General features: G+C 41.0%; 1 protein-coding gene across 4 annotated transcripts in view; it reads right to left on the bottom strand.

Moving 5' to 3' along the window:
- ACACA (acetyl-CoA carboxylase alpha) overlaps window positions 1-27,489 on the bottom strand; it is a 111,308-nt gene that overhangs the window by 62,339 nt on the left and 21,480 nt on the right. For 2 of the 4 annotated variants that reach the window (XM_069790933.1, XM_069790936.1), the window contains exons 18-31: window positions 26,911-27,000; window positions 26,295-26,413; window positions 18,767-18,790; window positions 15,938-16,081; window positions 15,228-15,324; window positions 13,810-13,917; window positions 11,523-11,579; window positions 11,170-11,214; window positions 8,510-8,551; window positions 7,684-7,899; window positions 7,007-7,162; window positions 5,092-5,295; window positions 2,507-2,662; window positions 1,758-1,904 (exon numbers count right to left, since the gene is read on the bottom strand). In XM_069790933.1, coding sequence (XP_069647034.1) covers window positions 1,758-1,904; window positions 2,507-2,662; window positions 5,092-5,295; window positions 7,007-7,162; window positions 7,684-7,899; window positions 8,510-8,551; window positions 11,170-11,214; window positions 11,523-11,579; window positions 13,810-13,917; window positions 15,228-15,324; window positions 15,938-16,081; window positions 18,767-18,790; window positions 26,295-26,413; window positions 26,911-27,000 — 1,605 coding nt within the window. The remainder of the gene's footprint in view (window positions 1-1,757; window positions 1,905-2,506; window positions 2,663-5,091; window positions 5,296-7,006; window positions 7,163-7,683; window positions 7,900-8,509; window positions 8,552-11,169; window positions 11,215-11,522; window positions 11,580-13,809; window positions 13,918-15,227; window positions 15,325-15,937; window positions 16,082-18,766; window positions 18,791-26,294; window positions 26,414-26,910; window positions 27,001-27,489) is intronic. The other 2 variants (XM_069790935.1, XM_069790934.1) reach the window with 2 other exon arrangements.

The following is a 27,489-nucleotide window of genomic DNA, read 5'->3' as shown; positions in this document are numbered from 1 at the left end:
ACCTCATTCCAGCTGCACATGGTCCTACAGCGACTTGTCCAGCTGCAGACAGGCTGAGCTGACAGTTTAGCACTACCAGCTGTGAGCTGCATGCCTCTCTGGGGAGGCACAGAGCAACTCCTCGGTCTGACCACTTGCTAGCCTTCCCCGAGACGCCAAATCCTAGGCTGGGATTTCATCTCTGCGGCCAGCATTCTCACCTCATTCCTGGGAAGTCACTGAAAGGCAGGTTAGAGTCTGCCATATACCTCCACAAGAAGTGATCTTCAGCAGCCAGACTGAAAAATGTGTGGGGAACATCATGTTTTCCCCTTGTTTATCTCACTTTCCAGTGACTCAGCTCCTCGGCCTAACAGCCAAAGAGGCAGGGCATGAACCTGCGCATTAGATAGCAACACTACGCACACCACAACAGCCATATAATTTCTTTACAGATTGCACACAACTAAGTCTACCAAGGGTTAAAAAAAACTCCTAATTTTTTTTGGTGGTCTTTGGGTACAGAATCTCTTATAATAAGACTATTTGTATTCATGCTGGCAGAGTAAACACTACATGTTCATGCCCAGGCAGCTCTGTGCTTGTAATTTCAGCAAGAACAGAGCTACGTCCCTGAGGGACTTTGCTATTTCCCCAGCCACCATCCACTCAAACACTGAATGAGAGCAGAGAAAGAGAGAAAGATGATGGCATAAGCCTCCACAGCACTGCAGCCTCAGCTTTCACTAAGAATGCAGAGAATAGCTCATTTCAGATTTAATTATACTAGTTAAAACATTGCTCCTATAGGCCAGCAAAAGACAAGGATGTAGTGCTCCCATAGTCACCATTTTCTGATTAGGTTCAGTTTGAAAACATCATATTCAAAACCTTCCCCTGACAAGATACATGCAGTAAACAGTGATGAAAACCCCTATTTCCTCTCATCACTATACTTGACATTTTTGAACAGAGCTTTTGCAAATCTTAAGTTATATATCTAGTAAAAGCACAGTGCTAGTTCAATGATGCCAAGAAAAAATAAATGATACCACCACTTAGAATGGTTCAAATTTAAATAACTGTAGGAACATTCACTTACTGAATCCCACCTAGCCTAAGCAAAAAAAAATAAACACGTCTTCTGCTATTTAGCTTTATTCTCCAGTCATTTCAATGCTGCAATCTTTGGCTTGCTAATGTAAAGACATACCAGCAAAAGCCCACAACAACAGTACAGCTTCCTCCTGCTTGAACTGAAGGAGTAACTCTATTACCCAACAGCATTAGCAGGTTGTTAGTCTCAAGTAAATCATTCACTAGAGGGGGATGTTGCACACACCTTGCCAGTGAGCTACACAAACACCGCATTGGTGAGTATTTAAATGGAAAGCATAAAATTGTTTTTTCGTTTTTTTAAGCAAATGAAAACATTTCTATTTAGTCTTGTAAAACATATTTTGCTCAAATACAAACCCCAGTTACCTGGAATAGCTGAATGAGCACTTTTTAATTATGAAGGAAAAACAGCACAGGCACAGGTTTGAAATGGAATCATCATTTACTATGGAGGCTAAAATACGCATTGTATGGAAGGTATTAATTTTTAATGAAACAAAAATCTCATTTTCAAGAGAGGGATTTGATCTGTGAAAGACTGAATGAATAGATTTTGTGCCTGGTTGGTAAATTTTCCTTAACAATTGTCAAACCTAGTCCAAAATACAATGTACTGCAGGACGAGGAGAGAAAAGTATCGTTAAAGAAGTGCAACTTGCCTCATTTCCTCCTGGCAGCCTGTTCATGTGCACGAGCTGGCCCTGATCATCCAACACCAACTCAGTGTACGTTAGTATGTCAGAAGGCAGCGGTGGCGTTGGCAGGAATGCATGTTCATTCATAGAATCCCAGAGTTTAATCAAAGACTAGATGATGAAAAGATAAATTCTTGTTAAGAACATCATCTGCAAATATTTTTATTCAATCCACTGTGACTTAATATTCAAGACAGAAATATCGCTCCCCCCACTTCTACTTACAATATTCAGTGGATATAACTTACTTTGGAATTTAAACCATGAAACACAGTTTCACCCACAACAGTGTAATTCAAATTATGTGATTCAGAATAGAACCCAGCAAATCAGATACACAGTAAATTCTGCAACTCGTTAACAGATTCAATGATGTCTGAGTTCTGTCCTAGGAACTATCACCCCTGCACTGTCTAATCCTCTAGGAAGGCTAGATAACAGGGTGGGAAAACAAAGAAACATAAACGAGAAACAGAAGATGGTTTACATTTCAGCTTCTACCATTTGACTTATTAACGGAACTACAGCAGCAGTGTATCAAGAGTCCTAATTTCTTTCAAAGTAGACTCAATCCATAGCTGTATAGACCCTGCGGAACCATTGTTAGCCACTCCGGGCCACTTGTTTCCCTGACAAGCAAGGACGACAACTGATAGAACTGCTTTGCAGGTACAAAAGTTTAGAACAATCCACCGGGCCTTAAGAACTCTTACCTGCCGAAACATCTCAGGAATGTCATAGACATATGATGTCCCTAAAGACTGTGCCTGGAATCTCTTGGACTGCAGCAGGTCTTTGGTCACGTACGGGGTATTGATCAGCATCCCATGAAGTGGTCCCTGTTTATCTCCATATGCCTGGAACATAATCTGCAGCACAAAACATGACCAATTACTGCTTAATCCACTGGTTCCATACACCTATCTCATCCAGATTTTACCAAAAATCATCAGGATATTCCAGACTGATCAGGCTTGTTTCTGTTCTCTACAAATATGTTAATACTCGCATATCCTGTAACACCATGCTTCATCACGCATTACTACCCTTTGGAGACAGTGCTGGACCATTACTGCACGGATCCGAGTATCACTGACTTATTGCCATATCACAGCAGAAAGCTAAGCGAACAGAGCCACATCCCCACAGAAAAAAGCCCGTGCCTTAGATGACTTCACATTCACCAGTATTTCCCCTGACACTGTACCTATGCCGATGGATTGCGATAGCTGGGAGCAGAGAGGAGAACTCTGTTATTTATGTAGTCGAACAGCACGGTATCCGTATCTCTACTGGCTGATCATGGAAGCTAGGTCAAGACTTGCATATGTCATTTTGCTTGAAGTTTTGATATTATAAGTTTAAAAGATTTTCCCAGAGTAGCAACATGAATTATCAGCTGCCATGCTTCATGGCACTATATATTCCACTCAGCCAGGACTCAGAAGGAAATCTATTTCAACTAAGAAACAGGAGTAGCACTGCTTAGCTGGGACAACACTGCACAAATGCTGCTTAATAGAAACACACCTGACAGAAGCAACATGATTAGGCTGTTTTTAACAGAACAGTGATCAGACCTGATGTTACAAATGGCAGATCTTTTCCCAATTGAAGAATAAATTAATTGAAGAATTCCACTGATGATAAAATTCAGTAAGTAAAGCCTATTTTAGTTTTTAGATTAAAAATAGTAGTTCATGCTCTCTTCAGTCTTCACAAACATTGCTTTGTGAAGTAGCTTCTTCAATGGGAGAAATAATTATTCAGGGTAACAAGTATTTGTGACAGCACCTGTGTTAGGATCTGTTACTGCACTTGGGCCCAATTCTCCTTAAAACTCTGGAAAGTTTCAGAGCAGTTCCGTAGGAACTGGAGAAGTCTGTACTGAGCATCGCCACTTATTACCACAGAAACTGCCAAACAAGAGATTAGTATCATTCTTTCATGATTAATCTATTTTTCCATTCTTCAGAAGTCATGAAAGTGCTCAGCACCCAGTACGTTGCTAATGTTCGAATTCTTTAAAAAGAATTCTCTAAGTTCAAAATAACCCTCTGAAAACACAGGAAAAAATACACAGATCTGAACCCATCCTACAAACTTCCATCGCGAGGGGGAAGATTTACCAAAGTTTCTCAAAAAACTAACACCTTCAAGCTTTGTAAGACAAACCCTCCTCCCAACTACTCAAAGGGTTAATTGAAATAATTCCTATCAGTATAATTTTTAATAGAACCTGGTTCAATATCCTGTAAAAAAAAAAAAAAATAAACAAAATCAAATATTGGGAAACCGTAGACACACAAGCGCATTCTCCTAGCTTTAAAAAAATAAAGCTCATCAGAGACAGTTTAAGATGAAAGGTGACCTTCACAAATGACTAACAAAACTCAAGTGTTAAGCTCAGCTACTGGAGGTTATTAAAATGTTCTTTTCTTTTCTCATCTCCACTCAAAGGCAGAAATGAAGTAAAACATACAGGCACTATCTGTTCTAGGATCTCCAGAACTGGATGGACTGTAAGGCCAGGCAGCTTGCTGGAAAAATTTAAATGGAAAAGAATGGGAGAAAAGGTGACCCAGCACTTTGTGTTCAACATTAACGGTGCCCAGTGATTTATTCTGCTGCTACTACTGCAAGGCAGAGAGATTATTACAGAGGGAGATGTAAACATTTCTGTATTTAAATATTTTTCATACATCCTATGCTCCATGTATTTTAGCATATGTAGGTATTTCAGCTAACCACACTATTCCTATGCCATGAAAAGCAGAAATACCAGAATAGCCACAACCATTACAAAAGAGCCCATTACACTTCATAAAAATGATATAAAAGCACCTTCAATAATTTTATATATCCTACCCAGGTCATTCCCTATATCTTTAGAATTTAAAAGACAAGTTCACAGATTTTCTCTATCTACTCAGGGAAACGTACAATTAATAATATTTTTTATTACGACCTACAGGATGAGCACTAACAGTGACTACTTTTCTATTACTTTTTTAAGCACTCTGCCACAGAGGAAGAGAGATGTACAAATGACTGAAGGTACATACAAAACAATTAGAAGATATGCACTTTTACATAATTGATTACATTTTGCACATCTACACACCTATTGCAAGGTTATCTTTACATTCTTCTTCCTTTGGCAAAGTTGAATGGCAATTTTATATTACCTGAAAACACTGCAAACCACAGAAGAGCTTCATCAGGTATAATGCGTTCCCCCCCCCCCCCCCCCCCCAATAATCTGCTCCTCAAACCATGCAGCCATATGGAACCATACCTGTCCTGTTCTGGAGTCTGTCACTTCTTTGTAGAGGCTGATGTCCAAATAGTAGCCTGACTCATTGGTCAAGAAGAGACGAATGGGAATTGCCTTCCCAGTCGGTGTCAAACGAATGTTGATCTTCAGCTCGGCTTGGAGGACGCGGAGTTTCCACAGGCGACTCCCGTAGCGCATCACCATGCTCCGCACGGATTCTTCGATCTTAAAACACACGAGAAGAATTGCCCTCACCTTTCTGGACACATCCACCGCTGCTGTTATGGGACCGCAGTGGCCTGTCCGTTCTCATCCTAATGAGCCTTGAGATAGGCAGGAACTGAACTCAACCTGGGGACTGCTGCTGGATTCACGTCCCTTTTTCCTCCCAGCACATCACACCCCAGCAAGGCATAGTGTGCCCAGTGCTTCCCCTTCATCTACCTTTCTTCCTGCAGGCATAGCTCACAGCTAAGAACTACAAAATGCAGGAAAGTGAAATCCTTGACATACAGTTATGTAGCACTTATATGCACAATAATCATGTTTCACTACACGTGCGGTACGGTGCTTTAAATCAACAAAGCAATTACTACTTGGAGCTTGGCCTTCTGGTGTTCTATTAAACTTTATAATATACTACTGTTGGCAAATAGCGCATATTAAAAGAAGGCAATTTATAGGCTGTTTTTAACATTCTTTCAAAAAATAAAAAGTCTCTTTTCCACAGCAGCTCAGGGAAAAGTCACGGTACACATTTGAGGGCAGCCTAACTTCCAGGGGCTGAATATCCCAGCTTCTTCTGAACTACCTGGGAACCAGAAATTTTGGATGCGCCAAGAGAGGATTTATTCAAAAGCGATTTAAGCCACCAATTTTTAATCATGATTTACAAGTCAGCAAGCAAGAGATACTTATTTTGATAACCAATTCATCTTTTTAAACTTTCAGTTATTCTCATAAGGAAAGGTCAGCTCTCATCTTTCAGTAACCATGAACAGAATGTTGATTTCCAACTAAATGCAGCCTTTACAGTTTATTTGGGACTTTCTTTGTGGTGGTTCTGCTAACCAGAAACATGCTTTATGCCCAACCACTTTCATTTATGCATCTACAAAGCTTAATGTTCATTTATTTATAATGTTGATCTCTGTGGTTTTGTATCAGAGAATGAAAATGAGACACTTCTTTTTGTAGTTGAATTTACAAATTCTTTTTAAGTTCATGATTTATCTCACGTTTTATTTGGATAGAATCTGGACTTCTGTAACGAACAGAAGAGCATTTAAAGCTATTTCCTTATTAAAATTGTTTATGTCAAACACACAATGAAAAAATAAGTTTAGTTTCAAATACAAAACATATTTTTAATAAACTGTTCCTTAGTTTACACAGAGGAAGTGAGCTGCATTGCCTGAAGGACAGCATTACTCCACTAAAAATATGAGCTCTGCTAGTTCTGAAATATTAACATTTAATATTTATTCATACATTGGAAGAAAAAACAAAACCTTCTTCCTTCCTCACTGCCAAACAGCTTGCTAATGTGAAACAAACTAATTGCTTGCCTTAACTAGCTAAAATAAAAAGTATTCTCTCTGCTTTTGAAGAGAAGTTGGCTCAACAAGCAATCTTTAGTTAGAGATGTCCATCAGTTATGTGACTCCACTTTCCTTACTGAAAAGCAAAACTCCAGTATTTGTAGAGTAACTAAACTGACCCTCATCTTACCAATTCTAATATTGGTCCTCAATTTCTTGTGCTTTCTGTTATAAAATGGCTAGTAGAAACTGCATGTCATTCACCAAACGGTATTAAAATGTACTCAATCAATAGGTGCGCTTACATAGCATAAAAAGGCAACAAAAGACCATTTAATTCTGGTGAGTCAAGCCCAAGACAAACAAACAATTCAGAGCTAGGGAAAAGACCATACCTTAGATGGGTCCATGATGACAGTAGGCACGAAATTTAAGAAGATGTGATTGCAGTCAGTCCGCACATTGGTATTATTAAATGCCACCTCCAACTCATCCATGGCTTCCAAAAGCAATCGCTCTCCCTCATTCTGCAGATACTCAAAGGAGGCTTCCTGCCAGATATTGTCAACAAATAATTTACTTCCTACTCAAAAAACACAGCCCAGGAATACAGTGTTTGAAAAACTGCAGAAGGACTTGACTGAGAAAAAAGGTTACATTCATTTCAGCAGGATGTGCAACCCTGAAACAGATCCATCACAATCACAGAGCCAGTACTCCCACTGCCTGGATTCACATACCCCGCTGACTTGTGCCCTCATTTAGGTCAGCATAAATCCGAAACTAGACAGGGAAAAACATTACTGCAGTAGTGCAGGAGAAACACAGAGAAACAACTGTTGCCTCGAAATGCAAGGATTTCTGACTATCCACTTGGGCCATAGAAAAATCTCCTTGAAGCATAGGAATACTAGGTCTTCGAAGACATGCTTCTGCAGAACCAATGCTAGCAAAGAGGGCAAACATCCACAGTATGCTATACAGGTAATATGTTTACATGCAGGTTCCTAGAATGACTTAGTGTCTCATACACTGCCTCGGACAGAGACCTTGCATGGGTGACAAAACTCACCTTGGTAACCAGATCTGAATGCCTTATAATAGCTCTCACGAAGAACCTGTAGTCTGTCACTTCTGTTCCCACTTCAACTTTAGCTGCTCCCAGGTAGAGATGCATTTTGTGATTGGCACATGGAATGGCAGTGAGATCAAAGTTTCGCATTCGGTTCAACTCTAGCTGAAAAGCCAGAGCTGGCTCCAGATGACGGTAAATCCTATCTTCCTCAAACTGGAGGCAGCCGGCATCATACAGGTAGAAAAGGGTGTAAAAGGGGAGGGTCAGTTAAGAAACTGAAACACTGAGGATGGGAAGAACTAGACAATGCCCCTCATGAAATTTCATATTGAATTAAAAAACTAAAAATTCAAATTAATCCAACCCAGAATTTTCTATCTCACGCACAGTCATTAGCACTAATTGCTCATTGAAATTGTTGAAATACAGCGAGTAGAAGACAAATCACAAGACAGCAAGTTCTCAGGCTCACCCCCTGCAAAACCCTCTTTTTCACAGAAGCCAGAAAGTTTGGTATTGAGTCATTGTACTGCTTCCAACACTCCCTTGTTACACTGCAACTAAAATCTGCATAAACAGAAGCTCCAGGTTAGGCTTCCAAATGCAAGAATTTTTATCCCCAAGTATCAGAGACTCATCATTGTTATCGACATCAACTGCTGCGTGTGCAGACGACTGGCCTAGCAAGGGAAAAGAAAATACTGCACTAGGTAGTGAAGCTGCACTGAAGTAGTTCCCACCCTCTCAGACTGGCAAAGAACAGCTACATGAAAGAAGGATAAAGCCAACACTCAGAGAAAAGTATTAAGAATATACAGCCTACCTTATCCCGGGCACGGAATGTGAAGAACTTTGGAAATTCCCTCTGTTTGAAAATAAAAACAATGATGTTAGCCCTCCAAAAGTAAGCCATTTGATCTACCCAGAGAGCGCTCACAGGCCAGACCTGGGATAGCACCACAGCAGAGGTGATGACCGAAGTTGTTACAAGCTACTATTTCAACATCACAAAAGGTGGCGGAAAATCAAGTTTCACTCAAGAAGGTAACAGAGGTAGTTTAAACCTGTCTTCACTGCTAATGCAACAGAGGCTGCTTGATTGGCTTTTGATTATTATTGTCAATTATTAACAGCCAATAACACAGAACTGTCCAGACAGGGAAACTTCTTCTAGTTCTATTATGATTATGATCAATGTGGAAATATTTGGGAGCCATACAATTATATTAACACTCCATTATGTAAGCAGATGTACACAAAACAATTATCTGTATTCCATAGCTCTCTTCATGCTATTACTGCTAGAAATACTCTCTTCCCAAGGAAAACTATGAATTGTAATCAAATAATTTTATCCTCATGTATTGAAGAGTACTTTAGAAAAATCCCCCAAATATGATTAGGTTTCTCTGTTTTTCTATTGCACAGATAAAATCCCAGCAAATGGTAAGGACTTTACATTTTTGTGGCATATTGCATGTGTCTTAGAAGAGAGAAGGACTAGACAGCATCCTTCTACCTATCCCTCCAGTTTCATCTGAGCAAAGCCATGCATTTCTGTGGAATTACACTTTTAACGGGTGGAGGAACTTTTGTGAATGTTTTGCACCAACACGAGAATACCAGCCATTTATGCTAAAGGTGACCTGAGAGCACATACACAACTTGTCAGAACTGTCTTACTAACAAAAAAAGAATGTATCTGACCTGGAGTCACTGAATTTCTGAATCACATTTCACCATCAATGAAAGACTTGCAACCCTAGCTTGATTCAAGGTAACAACCAGTGCATGGTGACAGAATATAAGGCTCCATTGAGCAACACAGCTTTTAAGGCTAGAAGTAATCTAGCCTTCCCTACTAGTTATCTTCCCTACCTCCTATAAAAAACAGTCCCCAGAACTTCACCTGATGACTCTCAGTTGAGCAAAATAACTTGTGTTTGCCTGGAGTGTGTTTTCCAGACTAGCCAGTGGTACAAGAAATCCTGCCTGAAAATTCAGGCAGTGGGCATATTAGATGAGCCTATGAGCATCAACTATACTCTAAGAAAACAACCACTTCCATGTTTCCTCACTTCTCTTCCAAATCCCTCCTACCTGTCCTCCTCTGCACGCTGCCAATTTCTCCTAACATCATCCATGCTCATTCTATCACTAATGTAATTGCTTTCAAGGCATTTGACTAGTGTTGTGGGCAAATATAATAATTAGATGTGCACACACACAAAAATTCTCAGTGCTCTGGTACCAAAATCCAAAAGAGTGCTCCATTTCCTAGGCAGAAGAATTATACCCCTGCTGTGTTCTAATCAACCAACCATCATCAAGACAATCAAAATAATTTGCCTAAATTAGCCAATCAAGACACCCTGCAAACCACAGAATGTGAAAAGCTACAACAGAAATCATCATAGTTGATTATTATACTAATAATCATGTTAAAAACCTAATGAGATGAGGAAATTGGAAGCTTGCTGGAGCAACTCTCTATTACCTCAACATGCTGGGAACTAATTATATAGACTGTAATTAAAACAAAAACAAACCCAAGCCCGGGCCCTGGCTAAGTTAATAGTTGGTCCAGTAATAAATGGAGTAGCATAGGAGATAGTAATAAAGACTGACACTCACAAAAGATCCCAGAGGTACTCTACAAACTTTGCAAACAGATGACATACCATGCTGCCTCCTCTGGCTTAGGAGCCAGGAGCATCCAACAGTCCCTCGCTCTAAATGGCAGCTCAGGGAAAACTTTTTGTGATGACTCCTTTCATTCTTCGTCTCCTTTCTGACCACTGACACATGCTACAGTGCTTATTCACAGACTCTTATTTTTCATTCCCCAAACACCAATTCAGTTCTCTAAAACTTCCTTTTTTAAATCTAAAGCCTGGACTTTCTCGCTTAAGGTCCCAACACCTCTCCAAAGAGTCCAGATTCCTACATAAGTAGATACACAAGGGATAAAAATCTGGTTTATGTCTTACATTGCCATCTTGAAATGGCCCTCACTGATGCCCAAGCGCTGGGGAAAAAAGTAATTCTTAGCAGTAAGAGCATCAAACATTTCCCACATCACTAAGCCATTAGGTGAAATTTAGCAAGTCACTTCCATTACTCCTCTAAGTTATTTTAAAATCAGTAAGAATCCTAAAGAAATCACCACACTACATAAGAAACACAAAAAATTAATTGTAGAATTACATTTTAGAATACAAAACAATACTGAAACAAACAAGATCTTTATTAATGTAGCAGTCCTGAGTTCAGCCAGGTAACAAGAGAGACTTTAGTGTGTGAATGCAAAAGGCCCACCCACTCCTGTATTTGAAGTCAGATGTTTAAATACTTCACTTAGCTCTGACACCAATGTTGGCATTAAATGCCTGACTAAGAACCAAATGAGAAGCCTAGAGTCACTTACGCGTCTCCTGGCCTCAGGTTAAGAATACCACCGTGTTCTGGGCCCTTTTTACTTACATGAAATCTCTGATCCACCTCATAGTTGACCTGTTTCCTGAAGTCCTTACAAACGAAACATACAAACACAGGAAGACAAGAAAAAAAAAGCAGAAGAAACCTAGCAATTAGGACAAAATCAAAACCCAATTAATTCAAGAATACAAGAGGTGCCAAGATTGTTTACAATTGTAAATTAATTTTCTTAAGCAAATTCATCAAAACCATCTCAAATTTTAGAGAACAAAAACAGTGAAGAGAGAATTAAATATAGTTAATACAGCATTTAATTTAGGAAAAAACACATCAAATGTCAATGCTATTATGAGCTAGAAACCAAAGAGCTCTGAGCAGCATGAGAGATATCAAAATACCTTCTGTGCTACAAGGAATGTCAGCCTCCGAATCCCATGTTCAATCAGGACTGATTTCTGTAAAAAGGCAAGGATGGAATCAGCTCACTGGATTAACAGAAAAAGAACACATCAAAAACTTGTCAAAGTCTTCTATGAACTGAAAAAGCCCTACAGATCCTCCCTGCATCTATGCTGTACATTCCTAGTCCACTTCAGTCTGCTCATAGCTAAGATTTCTCATCTGATGATCATCTAGTAGCACACATAAGCAAATGTATTAAATCTGAAGAGCTAAGCAACCAAATCACAAGAACATAGTATTCCAGCTGAGCCTTGCTAACAAGTACAGCAGAAGAGCCATACACAAGTCTTGCAGGAAATATTCTTGTTCATTTGCCAAAGTAAGTTGGCCTTTTTTGCAAAGATTACTTTCTGAAGGGAGCACAGTGTAGACATAGTAAGCCCATGGAAAATGATAGAAAAGGAGTTTTAAAGGAACTACTTCAAGGAAGCATGTAGCACATACTTGATTTTGGCACAATATGCACACAGACAACCCAGACCGAAGGACAGATGTGTCAATATTGCAAAAGGTGATAAGTGACAGGTGTTACTTAGTTTTATCAAACAGATGAGAGAATATCCATTCTGGTTGCTTCTTTACCAAATTCCACTAAGCCACATTTCAAATGAGTGCTGCCATCAGTATATGCCACACCACTGATCTTTTGAGGCGTTAAGATCTCATAATTCCGCTCCTCTTTCTAAAACTTTTTCCTTTCTCCTCTTTTTTCCAATTTAAAAGCAAAGGGGAAGAAAAAAAAAAAATGAGAGAGAAGAACAAAAAAGAAACAAGAACTCAGCTAGACCAGGAACAAAACAACCGCTTTTGGCACAGACTGAAATGTTTTACTAAGGTTAAGCCCTTTGAAAATGAGCATCAGTGACTATATTCATGGCAAGAGGAAGAAAATAACTTTAATAATGCCATGATTTAAAAAGCAAAAATTGTTATTGCTTTTAAAATTCCACAAGTGGCAGACAATAACAGCATAGCAACAGGATTCTGATTACATCGTAATAATGTGGGTCTCACAGCAAGTCCACAGCTATTACAGAGCGATTAGCCATCAGCACCTGGAGAAACTCCATTTACACTGACTGCCTCAATCTCCTCCACAAGTCATTTACAAGTATATGATCCTAATTTCTATTAAAAAAACCACACACAACATGCTGGGACTAGAAGATTATTTGGACAATTTGGATCAACCTATTTGATAGTTTAATGTGTTTTGGAATTTTTTTTTTTATTTCTTTCCTTTTATCCCCTCCCATAAAACGCCTGGAGCATGATCAAGCAGATGAAAAGCAGAACTAGTTTTAATTTTTATATTTGATTATTTTCTTTGCTTAAAGAGACAGGAAGCTGCTGAAGTCGCATGGATACCAGCCCCATTTTGGAACCCCTCATTTCTGCAGAATGCATTATCTCCTCCCACACTAGGAAGTGAAGTTAGAAACTACTCGCTCAGTCCTCCCATAGTCATTCCAGGTACCACGGATGCAGCATGGTCCCAGTCAATGCCTGATGGGCTATTCATATCCACAAGCCAGTTGAGGAGTTCTTCACACCAACCAGAAAAGCAAGTGCAGGCAGAAACCAGAGGGCAGAGTGGACACGAGGAGGCTATCCCCAAGCCACGTTGTCTCACAACTGACCACAGGACTAACATTTGGTACTCTAAAGTGTATCCCATATTTATGAAGGAGCAACAGAACATACCAAATCAATTCCACCTTGAGCCAGAAATATCATACTAGGTGGATGCTCCAGCAGGCCAACGACAAGGAGAACAAATCTTAATTGCATTAAGACTATCGTGATACAGAAAATATAGGCCATTTTAATGTCATTTTCCATGCCTCTGTTACTCATTTAACAACTTTACCACCAGGGAGAGGAATACAGCACATTTTTTCCGAGCATCTGGAGATAGATACTGAAGATTGACCTGATGCTTTTAAAACCTTAAAGGTCTTTTACCCTGTCAAAAATTAAAGGGAAGAGGTCCTGCCCTGATGGGTTAGAATGCATTGCAAAGAGAAACAATGACCTGGAGGCTTCAGAAAGGTGCAGCTACATCCAGTCAAAGAAGTGGTAAGGTTTTAGATGGGACAAATTAAGGATGATGAAAAACAAACAAACAAACAAAAAACTGAGGAACATACTGACTTTTCCCAAAGCAGACAGAACAGTCCTGCACAATCACACAATTCCAGTGAGAGAATCAAGGCAACTTACCTTGCTTTGTGTGAACTCTCTGAACATGGCTGCCAGGCCATCATCATCAACGTCACTATCTGTTTTAATAGCAACATTAAGAATGTGAATGGGCTCCTCACGGGCAGCCTGCAATTTAAAGAAAATATTCCCCATAAATAAATAGTTAACAACTTAACACCTGTGAGTTCTCAAAAGAAGCTCCCTAAATACAATTCTAAAATACAGATGCCCTAGGGAAAAATGACCTCAGCAGATCATGCCATAAGCCAAGGAAAACTATGAGGGAATTCTTGACCAAGCAGCCTCACAAATTTGCAGTTTCACTGAAGTAAGAGTTAATGTCCACAAACAGCAAACAAGCTTCATTTGGAGAATCCAATTCTGATGGTCACATCTGACTTGGCTAACTCAAGTGTGCTTCATTTGGATGCACAATGAATGCAGAGTCAGGTACTCTCTTTACAAGATGCAGTACAGGCAGAACATTAGAGGACTTTGGCATCAAGAAAGGTAATGAAATTAAGCAAATTCGAAGTGTAGGAGCAAAACAATGTGGTTTCATATCTACAGCAAAATGAAATAATGTGGAAGCATCAATTACATTAGAGGTCTGAGAAATAACAAATTTAGCATTTCAGAGCCTGCAGTTAACTGTGAAAAACTGAGTATGAACAGGAAACTATCCTTGGTGAGGTGAGGGGGCGGTAAAGAGAGAGATCCGAGGACATTAAGGTTGACGGTAATATTCTGGAACAAGGCTACAGTACTTACACACATCAAGATCAATGGATCAGTTTAAAACCAAACCCTATTCTGGACACAGACTGTTTTCCAACAGAGCTTCCTGCTGTTGGGGGACAGGACAGAGCAGTGGAGCAGCTACCTGTGTCTCTAAGGGAAACTGGTCTTCTGTCACTAAGGATTATAAACCATCTGCTTCCTCTGCACCTGCTCTCCACATCAATGCAAAAACAGTTCTAAGAGGTTGAACAGCGAGAAGAATCAGGATGTAATGTGACTAGGAAGGGAGTAAGACAGAAAATAAGGCAAGTCAGACTTAAGGTAAAGGCAGTTGAATATGCAGTTCAACACCCTGATGCACGGAGAAGGTCTGGAAACTTAATCATGGGTCTAAACTCTCAGTTACGCTGCTGTGGATCCAGCAATTCTGCTGATGTTAAAAGCTACAAACTAAATTTACATGGAGAGTAAGAGACTTAACTGTAGCTTTAGAACAGAGTCAGAAAATGGCCACCTACTTGGAATCACCTGCTGTGAAACAAGCAAACAAATCACATACATAAATACATAAAGCTCTTAACTCCTGCTTCCAGCACTCAAACTAGTGAAAAGTATCTTGCCTGCAGTCACTGCGGCATTCTGCACGCCTTCTATTTCCAACCTGAGAGCAATCTCAAGAGAAAAAACTACCGTACCTTATCTTCATCATACAAGGAAGCATGGCCAGCTTCAGGGAAGGTTGGGCTCTGGGGAGGAGAGTCGCAGAAGCAACCCATCACTTCATCAAATATTCTGAAATACACCAGAGAAGTATTAGTTATCAACACACTGCTGCTAGCCCACTGAAAGCACATAGCACTAAAATCCACAAATCTTGTTGCTAAGGGGGGGAGGGAGACAAAAGGAGTCCTTCCCTTTGCAGGACTGAAACTCAAAAGATGAAGAGACAATACCTCCTCCACCCCTCAAACCAAAGCAGACCCTGGATCTTCTAACATTTGTCAGGGATCTTATGGCTGCAGGCCCTCACGACTGCTATGGGCTCTGCTGGGGTTTTTTTGCCTACCCCTCGAAGTTTGAAAGCATAAAGAACACATCCTCCCACATATATATGCGTGAAGAAGAGCGTTAAAAGAAATCAGCACATTTGCAAATGAGCTCCAATCAGCAGAAATTCAAGATGCTGATCCTTCTGGCTGCAAACTGCTCTTACAGCAGTCTGAAACTTTCAGTTATCTCAAGGAGACAGACAAGGGGATCCAAACAAACTACCACCTGAAACTCAGCAAACAAGCTCAGGACCAGTTTAAACCTGACTCTAGACAAGGCAAAGATTTTGTCCAGTTCCATTTGGGCCCACCTAGGAAGCTGGCAACACAAACAATCATCACCCTTCCCCACATACCTGACAAAATCTTCAAATGTGCGGAAGGACACCATTCCACCCATCCGCTGGCACGGTGGAGTGAATGAATTGTCTAGCAGTACATCACTCACGCTAGCTACATGGACCATCCCATAGTGATTGAGGTTGGAAGAGAAGGACATTCTAAACAGCAATTCAATAAGATCACAGTTAGTAGGGACAAGGGAGAGAAGAATATCACTGGAAAAAGATTTGTGCATGTGTGTATGCTTTGACCATTTGAAGCGTGGCTGTTTATCCAATATAACTGTTGCATGATTTGTTAGATTCTTCAGCACGCCGGACCTGCTGTGCTGTCTTCTCCAAAGTCCCTGCAATGCTGGCATGCCTCTGGTACCATTAATGCCCTTACCTGGACGTTGTCCCAATGTACAGGAACAGTTAAAAGAGTTAGGAAATAATGTTATAACCCTTTAAAACAAGTATTTCTTAAGGAGTTTCTTGAGATGGATGACAGGTGAATTATGACTATGTAAAGCTGAACGTATTTTTCCTCCTGTACGTATGTTTTGCTTTACAGGTGGAATGCTGAGATAAACAACAACAATTCTAAGCTTCGACACTTTAAAGACTTAGTAAATTTTTACAAATTAAGTTGAAGTGTACCAAGCTATATTATCTTACTGCTTCCACAATTTTTCTGGTCATACTATAATTTATGGTCCTCAAATGCAGTGTGGTACAGTGACCTCTCTAAAATCCTATACTGGAAATGGGGTCTTCTATGGTCTTACACTAGTATTCCCACCCTAAATAAAGTCTTATTACAGTGCCTTCCACTTTAACTGCTGACCAAATTAATGTGCTCCTCCATCTAATTTAATCCATACTTTAAAAACATTGCAACTCCCCCTACTCATTTATTTTGCTCAGTTTTGATTGCTAAAAGGTGGCAGCTGCTAAATACAAGCAGTTGGCCACAGAACACATCTATCTTAAAGGGCAAGGAAGGCAGAGCTCCAGACACTTAGTATTGTCATACTTATTGACGTGCCTGATGTCTGCTGTTCAGGCACTGAGATAGATACACTGCAGTACACACATCACTCACACAGGACCAATTCCTTATTTAAAGTGAGGAGGACTGGAACAGATTTACACCAGCTTAGAGGAAGGCACTGAGTAAGAGACTTCTATTTAAAGCAGGAGCACCGTTCACTAAAGGTCAGCATTCCTTCCTGGCAGAGGGCAAGATCCTGACTATATTAAAGTATCACTGAGTTCTCATACAGTTCAACTGCTATGGCAGCACACACCCGCTGTGAAATAGTTTGTGTAATTTGGGAGTTTGGGCTATTATTATTATGGTTTTTTTGAAGACCCACAATGTTATGGTCAAGACTAGCAGAGGAGGTTTCTCACACAGTGAACAAAAAGCATACAACTACCTACACATCTTTTCCCTCGCTACTAGAATTGGGTTTTGCCTTCTCTGCAATAATTATTTCTGATTTCTGAACTGTGCTACAGAGTCATGTTAATTCACTGAGGGCCCTACTTCAAAAGTTCCCTGCAACATGGTGAGACCTTCAAGCTTGCTCTGAAGAAACAGAAATGCCAAGCTGGCACACGGCAGTGCTCCACGACACAGGAACAGTGCACTCGTACTTGCTTCACTCTCCCCAGGGCTTAGGAAGACATTAACAAAGTTAAGTTTCTGTCCTACCCAACTGGTGCCACAACAGGAGGCAGAAGGCAATGGGAAAAAAATCAGGGCGCTGATTCAGCACAGCATGTGCTTGACTTACAACTTGTAAAGTCAAAAAGATGCTCAACTGCCGTGCTGAATCAGATGCCAGTAGCACAGCAGGCAAACCAGGAGCCCAGCCATGCTGGCTATGGCACTGCTGCCAGCCACACAGATTCAGGACCAAACTGTGGACTGCTGACACTGCTACTTACCAGCTTTACTAAGATTTCTTCCTTTCCACGTACAGAAAACCATTGTGATATGGTCCTAAGTATACTGTTAACAAGTCTAAAGTATCATCAGTTTGATTAATAGCTCTCCATGTTTAAAGTCACTCTATGTTTCCATAATTTATCTCTGATTAAGAGCCATGAGACTTTCAAGCCCATTTTTACTATTTTTCCCTAAATAGGCTTGTAAGCAGTAATAAATAATAGGTATTCACGTTTTGAAAGAAAAAAATTTTTCAGGACATGCCTTGGTGTACATTTCTTACAACTAATACAAAAAATACCACAGAACAGTAACTAAACAAAAAGACAGCAGACATTTTTCATGTATTATTTAAAACAAGAAATACTTTTCAACTGAGACATGGGAGGAAAAATTAGCGTCCAAAACACAACAAAACATGCTGTCAGCTGTTTGAGATGTAGATTCATCTATGGTGTGAGGGAGGTGGAACAGCCTCGACAAATTCTAAGCTAGTTGCAAGAAACCAGAGTAGCAACAGGTATGCTATTGGCTAGGAATAACTGCCTGTTTAACTGTGACACCCTACCAGAGGGTCAACAGCTGGGAATCCAGTTCCAAAAAAGAGACCCTAGAAACAGCATTCTGCTAGAAGTTTGCTGTGTACCATACTGCAGATGAGCTGAGTCACCTGGCAAATTTAATTTTAAAGATTGCTGCATGCAAAGCTTTTTAAAGGGTAAAGAAAAGCTGAAAACATGTTTTAGACAAAGGGAGAGGAAAAGGCAAGGAAAAAGAGGAGTTATGTTTGAGAGCTTCCCAAGTAAAGATAAGGGCACTAAAACAAAACATGTTAAAACAATAAGTATTAGGCTACTTCTTTCTAGTCTGTCTTTTCAAATTTTAAAAGATGACAAGTACCATACCTGTTTAGCGTGGGGATGTTCCCTCTGTAATCAAACAACCACAGTTAGTTACAGATTGGTTAGTGAAAGCCATAATAAAGAACTATCATCAAGCTGATACACAGACCAGCAACACGTTTACAATTTACTACACCAAAATTTGTCAACCATCAGGTATCAGTCAGAATTCAATTTCATTGACCCTGAGAAGGCACCCACCACCTGACTTCGCTTGCCACGGCTGCCATGGGAATGAGCACAGACCATGCATATAACATGCAAATAATATACCCCAGGAAAACACATTGTATTTGCAAGGTACCCTGCATTTCTATAGCATCTTTTATCATACCCACTTCGAGCCCTTTGCATACACCAAGTGAGCTTTACAAGCAAGACCAGAGGGGGGAGTTCGCACTCCCTGACAGAAGGGCAAACAGCACAGATGCAAAAAGTGACAGCATCACACAGGAAGATTGCAACAGGTTCAGGAAAACAAGGCAAATCCTCATTGCCAAACCCCTACGCTAAGCAGCAGCCCACACCCTGGCTCCCACAACAATGCAGGAATAAAGCAAACACACACATAAACACCATGTAATACTTTGCATTTTCAGCATTCAAGGCCTTGAATACCAAAAAAGAACAAGCAGAACTTAAGGCTAATTTTAGGAAAATTTTACAGTTCCTTTTATAACATCAGCCCAACTCTTCACATATTTGCATGCAGACTGGGGCTTAGTGATGGATGTAAGGTAGAAGGGAGTTGAGGGGCACATTTTCAAACCAGCATAAGAACAGCACAGTCTGGCCCATGCTAGCTACATTCACAAAAGCATAAGGTGGCATACTGCTCCATGCAAGACATAAAAATTGCTGTGATCTGACATTCAAAACAGTAAAGATTAAATTGAAAAAAAAGTTACATGCACACGTGAGGCTTGTGCAAAGAGATTAGCAAACATGAGAACATTGAAAGCAAAGCTTCAGGGAGCATGTAACTGGACATTCACCCTCCCCTTCCCTGCAGAAACCTGTAGGAGATCAAACCACAGACTTTCTTAACATCCTCAACCATAGACAAGACCCCAGGTTACTGCGCATGACGTTTCGGTACTTAATAACCAGTGTGTTTCCATGGTCACACTGCTAAATACACTGATTGCACCTGGTCCTGTTCTCAAACTGGTTTTGTCACAGCACAGTCATATTCACTACAAGGTTGTATGTTTGGTGCATTACTGGTAGAGGCACGAAAAGTTCCCATGATCTCCTTAAGTCATACAGGAGAAAGCACAAAATGGCCTAGAGACATATCTGTTCAGTGGTAAATAACACAAGTATTTAATTTCATTTGGAGACAGTGGAGAATGACATTGTGCTGTAGAGCCTGTGGTTAGGACCAAAAGGGCCATGAGGCCTCAGGGGGTTGAGACTATTTTTTCAGCTTGGCAAATGGTGGGAAAGCTGCATGTGATCTACTTCAGTTGAAGAAAAACAGTCTGGAGAGGACTGGCAGTTCCTACACCTGATATACTTGTGTAGCAGTCCCTGGAATGCTTTCAGAAAACATACAGAAAAAAACCCAGCATAACAAATGTTCTTTTCCGTCTCAAAAAGAGCACCCTGTTGCCTTGCTCCAGGAACTGTTCTCCAGCCACTCAGTATGGAGCTGAAGAGACTATGGCAAGAATCGCAATGAGGAAAACAGAAGACCCAGTGGCTGAAGATGTCAGAAAAGAATGGAGAAATAGTCTTCAAGCTGCACACTATGGGGCTGGCTTTATATCTACAGATCATCATAGCTGTGGAGGGCTTTTCCTAACAGGAGCTGCATTGTCACTTGTAACTGAATCGCACTAAGAGGTAAAGGTTTGACATTTGCAGTACCATCAGGCCTTGTGAAAAGGCACTACAGTCCACTGAGCTACACCTCTGCAGCTCTGACAAATAAAACACCAGCTGCAAGCCAGCCGACTCAGCCTTGTGGCAACATCAGTGCCAAGGAGCAGCACCACGGTTCTGGGAGCCAAATAAAGGCACAGCTGATGGAGCGCACGCCGACAGCGTTCTCCACAGCCAACTCCACGTAGCTGATCACAGGATCAGAAACCTCACCACACCAGCCCCAGCCCTTCTCCCCATCTCTTCTGAACTTTTTAAAAGGCCCTTCTTGACCAGGGAAGCTGATCTCCCTAGGAATCTGCTCCATACCAATGCAAGCTCTACAGCTACAATTACTTCTTCTGCTCAAGCAGACAAAAATCCCCTTAGCTCGCCCCTGCACCTCCTGCTTGAATCTGAACTTGTTTCCCTTTGCCCCTCCCATTCTTTCTTTTTTTTTTTTTTAGAAACAAGAGCACTCCCCTATGAAAATGATGGCAATGCATGCAAAGCGCCACTAGTTATATCAAGCTGTGATTGAGTGCCAGCGCAGGGCAAAGCTTTTGAAATCAGGCAGCAAAGCGGAATCAGCAGAGGTCGGCTGAATAACCCACTTGTAGTTATTAACAGCAGTACCACAGGAGAAAGAGCAATTCCACTGGCTGTGACCAGTGGCATTCCTCTTATGTTTCCTCATTTCTGTAGAAGAATCTAAACAGAAGGCTGTGAAACATGCCTCAAACCATACATTTTGATTGGGTTTTTCCTCTCCCTCTTTCTTTCCTTATTCTTCTGCTCCCTCTGTGATTCAGCCAAGCTGAATCTGCTACTGAAGTCCAATTTGCATAAAATTATCATCGTTCCATTCAGTTTGCTGCCCCTTCAACAGCCCCTTCTTTGCTCAGTTGGAAGATTTTGCCCTTTCTGAAACAGGCAAGCCAAGGGAACTGCAACACATTACTGCTGCCTGCTGTCTAATTAACATCAAACCCTCAGCACGAAACTGCAGGGATTTACAGGTGTCCTGGAATCATTTTCCCCTCCTCCCTCCAGATATCAGCCAGTCTCTCTCAACAAGGAGGGGACCTCAGGCTACCTAATGATACACTACAAGTTATACACTCAGGTCTCCAGGCTCGTACGGTTAAGAGTCCAAAGCAGCACAGCTGATTCAATACTGGCAATCCAGTTTTAGCAACTACTTTAGTCCACAGAAAACGCTTCCATTTTGCCAGAAATTCAAATCTTATGAGTATATCGTTGTAAAATGATAGTAGGAAGAAACCTACAAACACTGCTCTATGTGTAAGCGAGTTTTGGTTTCTTATTCTTCCGTAAAAAGCACTGTTTGGAAACAGCATTATTTAATTTGGCTTTCAGCCTTCAAAATAGTTTCTACCTGTAATCTAAGGAAGAGGCTGACAAAAAAGAACAAACAAAATATTCCATAGATGATAAAACATCAAGAGACAGCAAAGGAGAGATCATGCACCACTCTTAAGCCTTGAAATCAGCAACATCAAAGTCCAAGTAGGGTGTCAACAAACATCCACAAGCACAGGAAGAGGAGATACTGGGCAGAAACAAGCACAAGATAGTTGAGACATTTATATTGATACCCTTGGAAATACAAAGCAGCTAATGACTAGACCTGAACTCCACCCTTGGAAGCATCACGGACAGCAGGATGCAGTCCCAAGAATGAATTCAACCTAGACAAGTCGAAGTAAGGCATTTGCCCATATGTCCATGTTTGCCGAGTTGTGTGCATTCCCAATTCCAAATGCAATTGGGATTAGGTGGTATCAGACATCTTGTTTATCAAGTTTCAAAAGTGAAACTTGCTTTAAAGCTAATTAATCCAACTATCAAAACTTGAAGTCTTAATCTGCAGTGCTAACACCTTCCTTCACTTCCACCTTCCAACGGTACATCCCGACTCAAGATTCCTCAGGACGTCTGAAGGCCAAGTGTGGCAGTTAGGGGTGGCACATGGGACAAAAGGAAGGTGTGGGCTCAAGGCACAGATGGATTGGGAAGGAGTGGCTAAGGCATCAGAGTGAGCAAAACAGGCTGGGTTACCCTTCAATTTCCTTTGGGGCTCAACATATTCAGAAGGCAGAGCCCTGTGGTATCATTGCCATACCCCCAAATAAAGATACATCCAGCATCTCTAAGTCACCCTTGTCAGCAATTGTCTTAGCATCTGACAGAGGGAACACATTTATTTACCTCACCTCTGAGGAAAAGTGGGATCTGTTTTGTGGGAACACATTTACCTCCAAGTCCTTCCCTTCTGATCCTCCAGCGCATCTGCTACTGGGGAAGGAAAGATCAAGAGAGCAGCTGAACAACCTGGTTGGGGGAATGCAGCGAGCTGGAGAAAAGGGGATGCTTTAGGAGGAGCAGTGCAGCAGCACGATTCTGCAGCAGGCTCCAAGAGCTGGCTACAGCAGACAATGTCCCAGTTTAATTTAAACCTTACAGCTTCAGACATAAGAAAGGCTGTTTGAAAGCAGGAGAGGAGAGGGGGATTATTAGAAAAAAAAACTTCTCCTGTTGAAAAAGCACTATAATTCCCTCTCCCTATACTAGAAACACAATGTTTCTTTGAACAGAAGATTTTAAGCTAAGATTAGGCAAGCACTGTTTCATGTGCTGAACACCTAAGAAAGGCCTTTCAGTGTCTGTCACCTGGCTTGCCATTCTCACAAAGGAAGCTGAACTCTCTAAACACCAGTCAATATTCCACCAGCTTCCCATCTCAGCAGGGCAGTCTGAACAAGAGGGAAGCAAAGAACAGCTCAGAACAGGGCTCATTTCTTCCTCACATCTTTTCTCACCAGGACTCTAGATGACTGAAAGAGGCAGGTTATCCTAATGCAAGGGGCTCTGCACATAAGCATTTGTTTGCAGTATCCTGCTGCAGCATGTAGTGATCAGCATCCCGTAGATACCCTTGTATCGCTTCCTCCAGATTGGATTACTGCAACGCCCTCTACTTGGAGAGGGCTTGCAAACTCCATTTACTGCAAAAGGCACCAGATGGTTACACCATACCCTCATCTGCCTTGCACCGGATAATAAGGAATGCTGGTTTTGATCTATAAAGCCCTCTATGGTTTCAATTATAAGCAGTTTTTCTCCCTGTGTCTTACCCTTGCAATCGGGATCAGTGGGGATTCTTACAACAGGATGTTTTCTATTAATTTAAACAAATAATTCCCAAAACAGTTTCTGCCCACAAAACCCACCAGGAGCAGGTTGCATTTCTATGACTTTGTTAGCAGATTTAATAGTTTTTCTTTCCTCTCTGCTTCCATGTAAAGCTTTCCTATGGGTAGTTGATGGCAATAATTTAGTGGCCAAAAATACAAAGTCTGAGTGCCTAGCTGTGATGAGTCAGATGAGAAGTAATGACTGTGATTGTTTCTGTTACAATTAAGTAAAGACATACCGGAGTTAAATACCAATAAGAAAGAATTTAAATATAGCAACCATTATCAGTTTGCAATTTTCTCTACATGAATATTTGCTCCAGTAAAATTCAGGCCCTTAAATGTTCACAGAAATCAGACACAAAAGGGACCAGGGCTTAAAAATATCTGATGAAGTGCTGAAAAATATGTGGCATCATACAACTAACACCAGCTCTGAAAGAGAATGGTCTCTTAAGGGCTCTCTGGTATCTACACCTGGTTCACCAGGACCCAACCCAGCAGAGCCTCAAGGGACATTTTGCTTGGTCAGCTGGGATATTTTGGCTTTCAGGTTTGTCCTTGGAATGCATTTTTAGCTTTTCACTCTAAAAGTTCGTGCTACAGAAGATAAAAAAAACATATGATGGACGTAGAACATGGTCAAAAACAACAAAGAAGACTTAAGCAAGACAATGTCAAAGTTTTGAGATTTCAGTGTCTTGGGCTTAACATAAGGTCTGCCTTTACAGCTAGCTTAAATCTACACACTTAGTGCTAATTTAAGACCCTAGGCATCCTGCTACCGGCTGTGCTTCAGCACCCAGCCACACAACAGCTGCACAAGTAGGTATACACTGCAAGAAGCTGCATCAAGCAAGAGGAACCAAATTCATCACTAACAGAAGGAGGTGCAACTCAAAAGGAACTGAACCTGCCTATGCAAGCAGTGAATTTGTCCCCAAGCCTGCTTGCCTCTGCACAAGGACAGCGATGCATTTTCAGTCAACCATCAGTAGCGCCGATGGTTGAGAAGCAGAACTGAGCTTCAGAACATTGCCCCAGCAAATTCACCGTAAAGCAGAGAGGAGATTTCAGGACAAAGAAGCTGTTCCCCAAGCAGGTAACAGTTCTCCTCTTCCATCTGACCTTGTCCAATTAAGCTTGCGCACAGTAATAGAGCAGTGGTCAGCATGGGCAGGCCAAACAACCCCCAAGCAACAGAGATAACTGAGACCAGCGAAGAGAAGAAATGGAGAAAGAATGGGGGGTGGGCAGAGAGTATTATAAAGGGGTACTAAAAACGGTATGCAATTATCTACAAATATTCTAGAAATGTAGGAAACAGATGAGACCAAATGCATGTCCCATTTGTACTGTGAGTGTTTTGTGCTGCTTGTTGAGGACAGTCATTCGTTTCTAGCAAACCAGATTCTGAAAACCATTTCATAAAATGTACTGATGGATTCTCAATGAAGCGAGACTGGACCCCGTTGCCCAGCCCCACCAAAAATAAAATAAGGAAAAAGATGTTTGGAAACAAAGGAGAAAAATAGCACTGGTACCATACTGCCAAACCAGCACAGATCAACAGTGGCACCCGGCGGCCACGAAGACTCACTGCGCCTCTTGGCTCCAGCACGCTCTCCACTGCCTGGGACAAAAATAAAATATCGTCTAAAATACCCTCCTGACTTCCTGTTGCGAATGAAAAAACATGGGAACTGACTAACCTGGCAGATGATGAAGAAGTTCTGATAACCAAGTTTGTTTGGGTTTGATTTTTTTAAAATGATCTTAGCACACGCTAGGGGATGCGACCCTTCTAGAAGATAGGGCAGCGAATAGTTGAGGCTTTCAGTTGCAGTCATGAGAAGTACATTCTGAAAAATACTGACTGAAAACCAAAGTATGTCAACTCTAGCATTTCTATATAAAATACATTCATACATGCATCTTGGTCTTCTCAGTCAAAAAAACACATGCTAGAAAAGATTTCACCTTATCCAGCCAGGTTTGAAAGTAGAGCCAATCACAAACTGTTAGAAAGGGCTGGCAGGGGAGCACTGCAGGAAGGGGACAGAGACTGACCTTTATTAAAATTCTGAGTAATTGATTATTCTGTCTGGAATTGTATCTTTTGGAAGGCTCGGGATTCAGCCAGAACTAAAGTCCTACAAGAAAGTTACTACACAAGCTGAACTTAAAAATCAGAAAATACATGAAAACTGTATCATATTTACATGAATCCAAACTGTAGAACCTACTACCCACAGCTCCTGAGGTTTTAAATAACTTAGGAGAAGGAACTGGGTTATGTAGGGGTTTATCTTAAATAATTTGTGCTTATTTGAGGCACTGGGACTCTCCCTTTCTCCATGAATTCTATTGCAAGCTTTCTTTGCCAAAATAGGATGTAGCCCCTCATAAACCGCCAATTCCAAAGGCACCTGAACACGTGATCTGACCTGTTCGGATGGGAGGTAGGTAGCATGAACTGGAACTCCACCACACAAGTGTTATCCTTCAGCTGGCGATGCTGGACACTGTTTAACTCATAGGCAATATATGCCCTTCGAACGTACACCTGGTTAGAAAGAAACTCAATCAGCTTAACTGTGCTAAGGAAGCAGAAAGAGCGAAAGAAGACAAATAATACCCCAGAGATTTAAAAAAATATTGAAAACCAAACAGATACCTCCAAATGAATATCTAGATAGAACTCTAATTCAACTAGAATTTAAAGTTATTCTTTGAGGAAGGCCAGTCTGGCAGGATACAACTATCAGCACAAGGCACACAGGGTAGGCTGACCACATTCTCTGACAGCAGCTTCACTTCCAATCCTTTCAACCACCTAAGTCTTCTTCAAGCAAAGAAGATATCTTGAATCTGAAATTTCAGTCAGTTATGGATATTAATGCTGCTAAATGCCAGACTCCAAGTATGCCAGATTCCACACCACCTACAGCTCTCTTAATCTTGCAGGGTAGCAGTGCTCAAAACAACAACAACAAAAAAAAAACCCAAACAAAAAACCAGAAAAATTAAAAATATTTATTTTTTCAGAAGGAATAGACTTACCTCCAAAGCTGCCATTCTTACCACCTGGTTACTGTGGTAGAAGAAGTTGGGTAGCACATCAAAGATGGATGTCTCAGACAAAATGAGTTTCTAGAAGAGATCACATTAAGCAGGGTTTTAAAAGAGAACTGCCTGTCTTGCAAACAGGATCAGGTAAAAAAGCAAAAACCCCAAATCAAGCCTGACTAGTTCTGATTTTCACGCTTCTTCTGTTGTTCATCAAGGATTATGACCTTTTTATATTAAATAATAGAATTATAGAATATCTCAAATTGGAAGGGACTCATAAGGATCAGAGTCCAACTCCCTGCTCCTCGCAGGACTACCTAAAACTAAACCATATGACTAAGACCATTGTCCAGATGCTCTTTGAACTCTGACAGGCTTGGTGCTGTGACCACTTCCCTCGGGAGCCTGTTTCAGTGACTAACCACCCTCTTGGTCAAAAACTGTTTCCTAATGTCCAGTCTGAACTTTCCCTGGCACAGCTTCACCCCATTTCCTCATGTCCTATCACTGGTCACCAGAAAGAGGAGATCAGCACCTCCACCTCTGCTGCCTCCCTTGAGGAAGTTGTAG

The sequence above is a fragment of the Haliaeetus albicilla genome, chromosome 9 (assembly GCF_947461875.1).
Source record: "Haliaeetus albicilla chromosome 9, bHalAlb1.1, whole genome shotgun sequence".
Classification (NCBI taxonomy): domain Eukaryota; kingdom Metazoa; phylum Chordata; class Aves; order Accipitriformes; family Accipitridae; genus Haliaeetus; species Haliaeetus albicilla.
The sequence above is the reverse complement of the archived record's forward strand: the minus strand, read 5'-3'. Positions and strand labels throughout refer to the sequence as shown.